This window comes from Chrysochloris asiatica, unplaced genomic scaffold (assembly GCF_000296735.1).
Source record: "Chrysochloris asiatica unplaced genomic scaffold, ChrAsi1.0 scaffold00079, whole genome shotgun sequence".
NCBI lineage: Eukaryota > Metazoa > Chordata > Mammalia > Afrosoricida > Chrysochloridae > Chrysochloris > Chrysochloris asiatica.
The window spans coordinates 11,723,800-11,735,081 of NW_006408597.1; the positions used below are offsets into that span (position 1 = coordinate 11,723,800).

Genomic DNA, 11,282 nt, shown 5'->3' on the forward strand with positions numbered 1-11,282 from the left:
TGAGGCTTTCTACTCCCGTAAAGATTTACACCCTCGGAAACCCTGTACAGGGTCGCTATGGGTCGGAACCGACTCGATGGCACTTAACAACAACAACAAAAGTACATCAACTATACAGCTGCTGTATTAATTTCTTACACTAACACAAATTAAAGGATAAATTTAGTTGAAAGGGTAACATCAGGAAATTGCTATGCAGTATGCTACTTTCTGAATCTAGTCTTAAAAATAAACTTCTACTTAAACTACAAAGTTGGCAGTTCAAACCCACTAGCTGCTCTCCTGAAAACCTTTATAGGAGCTCTAGGCTGGAAGTGACTCGATGCTACTTAACAAGACTACACTGTGACTAAATTAGTGCTTTTCTGTTAGCAATTTTTAAAGATTACCACCCAAACAGGTTTTGGTCACTTTTTATTTAAGCTGTCTTTTGAAGGAGCCTGGTGGCTAACTTGCTAACTGCAAGGTTGGGAGTTTAAACCCATAAGCCACTCTAAGGGAAAAAGATGAGGCTTTCAGCTTCCATAAAAACGTATAGCCAGCCTCCAAACCTGACATAGGGTCCCTATGAGTTGGAATTGATTTGATGGCAGTGGGGTGTTTTTTGTTTTGTTTTGGTTGTTTAAATAAATATATTTGTCCTATCAATTTTTTGGTTTTCCTTCTGGGTAGATTTGGTTCTTGCATTCCTTATGGCTTTCTTTCATGAGGAATGATCAGTAAATGCCCCCCACCAAATCTAGCTTTCCCTCTACAATAGGAAAAAAATGGTTGTGAAAACCCAAATCATGAGAAAGTTATGCATAATACCTTATTAAAATCGTTTAATTCTAAGAGATTACTAAGCAGCTGTAATTCACTCTGATAATCTGGTTTTGCTTACTTTTTTAAAAGTTCCACAAACATGAATCCTGAGAACAGGCATTATTACACTATTACAATCCTTGATGGGTATCCAATTATTTCCCCCAAACTACAAAAACACAAACAATGAAGTATGTACCTCCAAGTACCTAACGAGATTAAACCAATATTCACTTCCATTACAAACTCTCATTTTTAATTCTAAGCAAATAGATAATTATCATTGAAGTTTATCCAAAACTTAGTTGATTTTAATTGCTGTAACCTTTGGACTTTAATCTCTGCGTTTTAACACAATCCCAAAGAGGTGACATAAAGGCAAAGAAAGAAGGAAGGAAATTTATAGGGGTAAAATAACATCTCCAAAGTCACTGTTATTGATGGCAAAACGGGGGCTGGAAGCAGCTTTCTGATTCCTAGTCCGTTTGGGGCCACTAGGCTGAGTCAAAGGAACCCTGGAAGTACAGTGGCTGAAGTGCTGTTACCAATGGAAAGAGATGGCAGTCTTTAGAATAGCCTTGGAAACCCCATGGAGCAGTTCTATTCTTATCATATAGGGTCGCTCAGAGTCGGAATCAACTCGTCAACAGGTTTGGTTTGTTTTAGGTTAGTTAAGTCAAACATGGAGGCGGGGGAGGGGATCGCAATTCAAAAACGCAAACCATGCCTAGTTCTCTACTAATACTGCACTGGTAGTTACAAAACTAGCAACCAGGAAACAAAACTGAAGTGTAGAAATGATCCTGATTTCTCACAATCCCTGTAGGCCCCCCTCATTTACTGATTTAAAAAAAAAAAAATTCACCCACTCCTCTACCACCCTAGCCGGAATAGTTTGGGGGCTCCGCTGGGTCTACCTTTTCAGACTTCAGCCTCAACAGTGTATGTAAGGGTAACAGGACAGGGTTAAGAGACAGCGAGTAGGAGGTCTAGGGTGGTGGTGGTGATGTGCCGTAGAGTCGGTTCTGACCTACAGCGACCCTGTACAGAGATTCTGAAGCTGTACATCTTTACCGGAGCAGAAAGCCTCATTGTTCCCACGCGGAACAGCTGGTAGTTTCGAACTGCTGACCTTGAGGTTAACAGCCCGACTCGTAAACGCTATGCTACCAGAGCTCCTTAAAACTAATGGGAAACTAGGTGAAAAAAGGAAAAGGACAGAAAAGATCACAGTTGCGAAAAACCCATTACAAAGCAAACGCGACCCCTCCTGGCTCCCCATGCTGAGTGCAGGAGGTTGAATCTGTCAGCTTCGGAACATCCCTCTGCCATTGTTCCTACTTCAGGCCACAACGTCCGGAAGAAAAGCGCACCATCCCCACGCCTCCCTCCAAATTGGGATCGGCAGAAAGTACATCCTTAGGCCCACAGCGCGCCTCGCTCCAGCCAGTGGTTGGGCGCGCAACCCTCGGGCGGACCCCAAGACCAGGGGCCTAAAGCCAGGCCCGGCGTTTCCGTGGCGGGAAGCAGCAGGGGCATCCCATGCGATGGAGGGGCGGGTAGTAGCCACACGCTTGCGCAGGGTTGGGGAGATAGAAGGGCAAGAAGATGTACGGCGTTGGGGTCGCCGGGGAGCTTGGGGGGCTCCGAGTGCCCTTTCTCACCATCGTGCCAAACTCTTTCGCTGCAGCCGCTGCCGATACCACCACCGCACACGAGCTCAGCCGCAACGCCGCCAACAGCCAATCCCCGCGAGAGGTGCCGCCGGAACTCGTCTTTTGAACCATAGACACGCATGCATTTCCGGCAGCTAGAGCAGCTACTGACTCTGTTTCAGCCATCTTGGAAGAGGGCAATTCAGTACATCATGGGCTGTTTCGGAGCTTGAGAAAGGGTCATTTTTTTCGAAGACGGTGTCTTCCATACGCTCCTGGTTAGACATTAGGCTGGGGTGATCACCAGCTTAGACGGTGACACAGGTTCTTTTTCACTGGCCCTACTAAAACATGGCGGCCGCCTAAGTATACTGGGCCATAGATCGGTTGTAACCCGGAAGTTTCTTTCTAGAGAAGTGGGCGGTGAGGGAATCCGGAAGTGGATGTAATGAAGCGTTGCCACTTGGCGGCCATGGCAGCTGTAGTATCTGTGTCTCCGGGTCAAGACTCGGAAGAGTGGAGTACCTTGGGCAGCAGCGGTTATAGGGCAGAGACAGCTTTGTATTGGCTTTGCTGCTGAACCCTAGGACCCGTCGTTAGAGACCTGCAGGACTCCTTTCCCCATCCAAGACTTGGAGGAGAGTTTGTCTGGACTAGTGGGCAGGTCCCAGTCCTGGAGGATATCACCGTCGGGCGGCCCCAGGGGGACAGGGACGCCGGGAGAACTAACAGGTTCGCTTGACTTTTCCTCCTCATCCGGCTGCCACTTAGGACGTTGTCTGTGGGGGAATGGGCCCATTGTGCCACCCTCATTCCGACGATTGAAGGAAAGGCTGGTTCGCATATTCCCCCCCCCCCCCATTCCGACGATTGAAGGAAAGGCTGGTTCGCATATTCTCCCCATTGACTTCTTCCATCTCTGTTAACCCATGAAAATCCAGTGACTGGTAACTGGGGACACAGGAGCTGGGGCCTCAGATTGTTGAAAGTTCTCTCTGGTGCTAATATCAGCAAAAAGGAGTTGTTTCCAGAGGTGCCTCGTGAACAGATCTGGTGGGGAGACCGAAAGAACTGCAGAGCCCATCTGTTCTCTTGGAATCACCACACGTGTTTAAAGCACCTTTTGAAGTCTTCGGTGGTGGTGGGTGAATTAAGCAGGGCAGAATGGATGATTTCCTCTCTATTAGTATGCTGTCTCTCGCTATGTTGGTGGGATGTTACGTGGCTGGAATCATTCCCTTGGCTGTTAATTTCTCAGAGGTAAGAAACTCTTTTTTTTTCGTCAGCTCTCAGGATGACTGCTAGGAAGTAATGACAGTTGTAAAGGGAAGCCGCTTCCCTGGTTAATTTCAGAGCTGTAGGTGTTATTTAGGAAGACTAACTCTTAAAAAAAAAAAAAAAAAAAAAAAAAAAGACACAAAACGGTTAATAGAGAAATGAACCTGATATTCAGCACAGAGTTTTTAACCTGGTTGGGTGGCCTCCTCAGTGGTGCTGAGGTATTCTGAACCTGGGGCTTTCCTCATATTGTATACAAAAAGCTGACTAACATTGCTTTGATTCCTAGATATTCCTGGTATCAAAGTTCCAGATTGCTATCAAGAAAAAGAATGCTGTTTGTCCATTTGAGTTGAAGTCCATGTAACTTCTCTTTATGAGGAAGTCAGGCATACTTTTTTTTGGTGAAAGGTTTTTGGACCTCTGTACTACAAAGCATGTAAGGCAAAACACGAAATCGGCTTGCTGTAAACTTAAATTTCCTTATAAAGAAGTAGAATGTTGGAATGGATATTCCAAACTTATATTCTCAAATCTATTTAAAATTGATTTTTTGTTAGTAGGTTTTGACATCTTGATCACTTGTTTGGTTATTTGTCATCCATTGAACAAACATTAACTGACCGAGGGGAAAAGAAAGATAGATGAAACCTTTGTTCAATGAAAATGCTGATAGGTTCTTCAGATGGTCATGGGGAATTCACAAAGCATTCCATGTTCAGAATTTTGTTGTTGTTGTTAAGTGCTGTGGAGTCGGTTCCAACTCCTGTATAGAGTTTCCAAGGAGCAGCTGGTGGGTTTGAGCCACTAACCTTATGGTTAGTAGTCCAGTGCTGATCCCACAGCAGGACTCCGTTCAGAATTTTAGCAGGATAAAAACAACTAGATTCAGAGGTAACGGGATTTTTTTTTTATTATGTCCTGTGGTTTAGCAGTAGAATAGGCATTAGCTTCCCTGCCACCCTGAAAGTGCAAAGGAAAGTAGTGAGTGCTTTGGCCGGAAGGAGAAAGGAAAGGTACAGACTTGGTGTGACATAGACTTTGAAGAAACAAGGGAAGAGGAACATTGCTGGCAAGAAAACAGTGAGAATAGGAGCCAGGTAGAAGAGAGGTTTGAATTGCTCCTTCCCTTCTGTTACCTTTTAAATCTGTACCTCTCGTCAAGTAAAAATAATAATGAACTAACTTTTTTGAGCATATATCTAACTTCGTTTAAAAAACCTAGTGAGTTATTGATGAGGAAACTATGATTCAGACAGGTTTTATAACTTGGACAAGTGTTTCCAGTGTGTTAGAATCAAAGTTGATTTCTCTAACTTGTTCTTAACCACTGCACATTGAAGCAAAGGTGCAAACTGGTAGCCATGCACCAAATCCAGCCCACAGACTGGCTTTGTTAAGTGAGCAGAATGTGTCTCTTTTTTATAGTTGTTGAATTTTTGCCAGTGTGCCCTCAAGGTAGCAGTTGGCCAGAGCTGAATGGCCATTAATGGTCAGGGTCAGGTTAGGATCCTCGGTGGCCTATGAAGCCCTCTTCTCTTATTTTGCTTATCTGCCCTGAGACCCTGCTATCTTGCCTCTGACATAAACCATATTTTCTTATCAGCTACATTAGAATTTAATTGATTTTATCAAAGCTGACACTTGTGAGTTTTGGGGTGGTTTGTATATTTAAAAATGTGCAAGGGAGACTTTAAATAAAGTGCTTGGAAAAATGGAAGTAAAGATAATGGAATTTTCCATTATTTGAAGCTCCCTAGTATGAAGGTAACATGTATCCAAAATTATAATTAATTCAAATAAACAACTGTTAAAACTTTATTTCTATAAAGACCTGGAGCTTTTCCAGTTTCAGTATTTTTTTCAGTATTTTCAGGAGCTCTCTTCAATGATTTTTGGAGTATTAATGTCTATGCTAAGGAACTCTGGTAGCATAGTGGTAACGATTTGTAGTGGTTACAAATCGGCAGTTCAAAACTACCAGCTGGTCCACAGGAGAAAGAAAGATGAGGCTTTCTGCTCCCTTAAAGATTTATAGCCTCAGAAACCCTGTGCATGGTCACTGAGTCGGAACTGACTCCACGGTACTAACAACAACAACATCTATGCGGTTTTCTTCTTCACTGGAAGGAAATGTCTATATGAGTAGTTATTGGCCAGGCCGTTAATAAAGATAACAAACATGTCATTAATAGTTGTCTAAATTGATGGTCAAGTGGTCTTTTCAGTTGTAGGTGTGGCGCTTGTAGGATAAGCACTGGTTTACTTTCCGCAAGGTCAGTGGCTCAAACCCACCAGCCTTGGAAACCCTATATAGTGTCACTATGAATCAGAACTGACTTGACGGCACTTAACAACAACAGGACCTAAACATTTTTCCCAGGGAAATTATATTACACCAATGTATTGTGGCTAGTGAGGTGATAAATTTGTAAAAATAAACTTAATTCAAGGGGTATTGGAAGCGGAATTTCTATCCTTAGAAAATAGTTTTCCTAACTCCTACACTTACTTTTTTAAGGAAGTCTAACTTGTCTTCCACCAACGTCCATCTATCAGGCAGCATGTTGCTGTGAGTCTGGAAGCTTTGCCTCTGGTATTTCAAATACCAACTGTGCCTCCCACAGTGAACAGGTGTCAGTAGAGTTTTCAGATTAAGATAGATTACAGAAAATGGTCTGGTGATTTACTTCTGAATTACTCCTGCTGATTACAACAAAATGTTGTTCGTTATAGTGCTGGAAGGTTAGCACCCTGCATTGGAAGGCACTCAGTAAAACAGTGGACTTGAGATGAACAGTCAGGAAGATAGTTTAGGACTGGGCAGTGTTTTCTGTTATACTTGGGGTTCCATGAATCAGAACCAAGTTCACTATAACTGACAACAACTAACAACATCTTTTCTTAGACCCGACATTTTTATACATAAGAAGACCAAGTTCTGACTTATAGCGAGCCTATATACAACAGGACAAAACATTTCTCAGTCTTGTCCCATCCACAAGAGCCCATTGTTGCAACCATTGTGTGAATCCATTTCATTAGGCTCTTCTCTTTTGAACTGACCTTCTACCAAGCATCCTTCTCCAGGGACTGGTCCTGATAACATGTCCAAGGTACAAAAGACCAAGTCTTGCCATCCTGGATTCTAAGGAGCATTCTAGCTGCACCTCTTCCAAAACAGTTTTGTTTATTCTTATGGCAGCCATATATTATATGGTGCATATAATATTCTTTGCCAGTACCATAATTCAAATACATCAATTCTTCAATGGTCTTCCTTATTCATTCATTGTTCAGCATTCACATGCATATGAGGCAGTTGAAAATACCTGGGCCAGGCATACCTTAGTCCTCAAAGTGACATCTTTTTAAAAAATTTTTTGCAGCAGATTTGCCCGATGTAGTATGTGTTAGTAGATGTAACAGATACACAATTACTATGCCATATTGTTTGATTTCTTGACTGTTGCTTACATGCGTTTGATTGTGGATCCAAGTAAAATGAAATCCTTGACAACTTCAGTCTTTTCTCCGTTTATTATGATGTCATTTATTGTTCCAGTTGTGAGGATTTTTTTCCTTTACATTGAATTGTAATCCATACTGAAGGCTGTAAGTGTCGACACCACAGTATGACAAACTGACAGACAAGTGGTAACATGTATTTTATAGTTCACTGTTATTTACATAAAGAGGAATGTTTTTTAAAATTTATGTTCTTAGTCTTGCCATTGCTTTGTTGTTTGTTTTTTCTTCAGAATGTCTCAGAGCAGAAATAAAATGGTTGTGACAGGATTGATATGTAGAAATGATTTAAGGTCAAGGTGACTGAAATTGCTTGGACAGTGGTGTCCACCTACCAGATGTGACCATCAAGAAGTTTATGAGACACTGGTTTCTCTATCACTGTCTCCCACACTTCTCACCCCCAGACTGCCTTTCTTTGTAGTTTTGTGATCTTCATTCTTGCCTCTTGATCCTGGCGATTGGACTGTGCCTTTGTGCCTAAGAAAACATTTTTTATTTTTTGCAATTATAATTACCTATGATAATCACTCTCTCTTTAGATTAAAAACTAAACTTGTAAAGAGACCACAAATATCTGCTTTACATATTTTACATAAATGCCTGTTAAAATTGAACACACTAGTTTAACACTATCTTACTTTTTATTTAGATTCAATTTTCAATGAGCTTTTTTTTTAAAAGTATCTAAGTAGCAATGCCACATAAGTAGGTTGAGAGCTTAAGTTTTATTGTGAATTATGTGACAGTTTACATAGGAGAGCATCAGTTTTACATTCATACTATTGTATATTGTTTCATTGCCATGGTTACAATCCCCTCCACGCATCACCAATCAACAAAAGGGTACATCCTATTAGCCTTCCCCTCTCTTTCCCCCCGCCCCCCATTTCCTTCAATCAGTCCTTTACAAACTTTTTTGAAGCTCTCTCCCTTGTATCTAGTATAAACCCTTTAGCAGCTGCTCAGAATGGTGAATGAAGTTGAAATAAAACCAATGGCTGAAGCAGGGTTATAGGTTGGTTATCTGAGGATTATTATTTACCTGACCAAGTCTTCTTGGTCACAGAACTGGTGCCAGAGAGCAAGCTATATTTACACCAGAGTACTAGAGCAGTGTTCTCAAGCTCTGGTGAAATGCCAGTTTTAATTCTTTTTCATTGCAGACTAACTCATTTGTGAAATGCCATACAGATGAAATGCTTGGAAAAGAAAGCGGAGAATGAGAGACATATAAAATACAAACCCAAATGTGTTAGTAGATTTGACAAACATGCAATTACTCTGCCATATTGCTATAAAAGGAGTCCTAGAGTGGTGCTGTTGGATAAAGCATTGGACCGCAAGGTCGGTTTGAACCACAAGATTGGTGGTTCGAACTCACCAGCCACTCCTCAGAAACCCTATACAGGGTTGCTATGAGTTGGAATTAGCTCAATGGCACTTAAAAACAACAACATTGCTGTAAAAATTCCTTTTGGCTTTCAGTTTCTCTATTTTTCTTGTTGCAGATTTCTTTGTGTAGCATTGCTCTAGAGGATTAGGAGGGTAAGTCAAGAAATATTGCTATTAGGGTTCTAGTTCAAATACACAGGTTTATTCTAAACAAAATTTGTTTAAACATGTCTCTGTGATCAGTGGATGGCTACAGACACGTTCTCTCAGTGATACACTTGTCTTAGTCTCGGTGGTGGTGGTGGTGGTGGCGTGCCATGGAATCTGTTCTGACTCATAGTGACCTTGCATAGAGTTTCCGAACTGTAAATCTCATCTTATTGTTCTTCTAGTATACTAGTATTGAGAGATTTCTCTTCAAGTCTCATCTTTCTCCTGGAGAACAACTGGTAGTTTTGAACCTCGCATAACCACTACGCTACCAGAGCACCTTTTAGTCTTGTTGTTGTTAAGTACTGTGGAGTCGGTTCCGACTCATATTGACCCTGCACAGGGTTTCCGAGGCTGCAAATCTTTACAGGAGCAGAAAGCCTCATCTTTCTCCCACAGAGCCACTGGTAGTTTCGAATTGCTGACCTTGAGATTGGCAGCCTGACTTGTAACCACTACGTACGCTACCAGAGCTCCTTCATCTTGTTGTTGTTGTTGTGAAGTGCCATCGAGTCGGTTCAGACCCATAGCGACCCCTTATAGGGTTTCCGAGGAGCAGCTGGTGAGCTTGAACCACCGATCTTGCAGTTCAAATGGCTTTGCTGTCTGGTGCATTAGCCCATAGTGTCACACCAAGGTACCTTAAAAAAATTCAACAAAAAACAGGAGCTTCTGAGGAGATTTTCTGGGCGTATTCAATTCAAGCTAGAAAGGTCAGCTCAGAAAGTTAATGAGGTTTTTTTAAAAATAGGTTTTTATTGTGAGGTTTACATGGAAGAATATCAGTTTTACATTCATCCTATCGTATTTCATTTCATTGCAATGATTACAATCCCCTCCATGCATCATCAAATAACCAAAGGGTATACCCCACAAGCCCGCTCTTTGGCCTTCAGCACTCAACCCCTCTCTCTCCCTGAGTCCCGTTTCCCCAGCCACTCCATCTGCCATGTCATTGTCTCTGTCTCCATCCCTGGCGACTCTGCCTCTTTGGATGGGGGGTCACGCTCTCCGCTCTTCTCGCTTGATGATCCCAAGGACTTTTGCTCCTGGGCTACAGAATCAATCACTCCCTTTTGTCAAAAAACATCTACCTCTATATTTCCTAGCCCCACAATCAGTCCTGATGGCAAGTATTCACTATTGTACTATAAGAGTCTTATCCCCATTTCTGTTCACCAGCCCAGTCCCAACAGATTGGAAATCATTCAGAAGAGATTCTACCTTCCCCCGCCCATCTGGAACTAGGTTCCCTCTTGAAAGCTTGTAAGCCAGTCACTTCTTTCCTTTATAGGCACCCCCCCATTTTGATTAGCCAATGTCTAAGTTGCCCATCCCTGTCAATCCTGTGTACCGAAGGGGTGGGAGTGATCGTCGCTGTAAAGATTTGTTCCCTTTTTGAGCTATTACATCCATAAGTATAGGTTGTTGTTAAGTGTCGTCGAGTCGGTTCCAACCCATAGTGACCTTGTCTGTATAGGGTTTCCAAGGAGCAGCTGGTGAGCTTGAACCACCAACCTTGAAGTTCAAATGACTTTGCAGTCTGACGCATTAGCCCACAGCGCCACACCAGGACTCCACATAAGTATAGGTTGTTGTTGTTAAGTACTGTAGAGTCGGTTCCTACTCATAGTGACCCTGTACAGGGTTTCCGAGGCTGTAAATCTTTATGGGAACAGAAAGCCTCATCTTTCTCCCACGGAACAGCTGGTAGTTTGAACTGTCGACCTTGAGGTTAGCAGCCTGATTCATAACCACTACAGTACCAGAGCTCCTTTAAAGTTCATCAAATTATAGCAGGTTACTCTTTTTTAATTTTTTTACCCTCGTCTTCTAGTCGAATTCTGATCATCCAGCCATCGAAGCCAGGTCAAATGAATACTAGCTGCAAGTATGGGTGTTCTTGTGCATCTCCCCTCACTTCATATCAGCTGGACACTTCACTCTCTGTTCTAGTCCTCTGTGGCCATGTTACTACCTCTGGGCCCAGGAGTCCCTGGATTTTGCCCTACTGCTGGCCATCCAGGTCTCTATCTGGGTTCACAGCAGTCTATTGAATGTGGTTGGACTTAACTTGCAACTTCATTGCTGTTTTTTCCCCCTCTTCCCTTTATCGGTGACCAACGTGGTCACCAGCCAGACTACCTACCTGCTCATGTATTCCTCTTGAGTCTCAGTCTTGGAAGGGAATTTGCTCTGAGGGGTCCTGACCACTTGCCTTGATGGCTCCCGGGTGAACAGCTTACTTGTTCTTGTAGTAATCAATCAGCCTGCCATTATTGTTTCGGGTTTTTCCTGCCGGTCTTTTTTTTTTTTTTTTATCCTAAGGTTTTTTATTGTAGATTGAGTGAAAGTTTATAGGGCACATCATCAGTTTCACATTCAACAATTCATATAACTTGTTTCATTACA

General features: G+C 42.4%; 2 protein-coding genes across 3 annotated transcripts in view; one reads left to right on the plus strand and one right to left on the minus strand.

Annotated features, from left to right (window-relative positions):
• The window catches only part of ERH (enhancer of rudimentary homolog (Drosophila)), a 25,293-nt gene extending 22,764 nt beyond the window's left edge, over nt 1-2,529 (minus strand). Inside the window, exon 1 of the mRNA XM_006865581.1 lies at nt 2,469-2,529. Within this exon, the coding sequence (XP_006865643.1) occupies nt 2,469-2,471 (3 nt within the window). The 5' untranslated portion in view covers nt 2,472-2,529. The remainder of the gene's footprint in view (nt 1-2,468) is intronic.
• Nucleotides 2,530-3,623: 1,094 nt separating this feature from the next.
• Nucleotides 3,624-11,282, plus strand: part of SLC39A9 (solute carrier family 39, member 9) — a 117,994-nt gene continuing 110,335 nt past the window's right edge. For both annotated transcript variants that reach the window (XM_006865582.1, XM_006865583.1), the window contains exon 1: nt 3,624-3,719. In XM_006865582.1, the coding sequence (XP_006865644.1) occupies nt 3,624-3,719 (96 nt within the window). The remainder of the gene's footprint in view (nt 3,720-11,282) is intronic.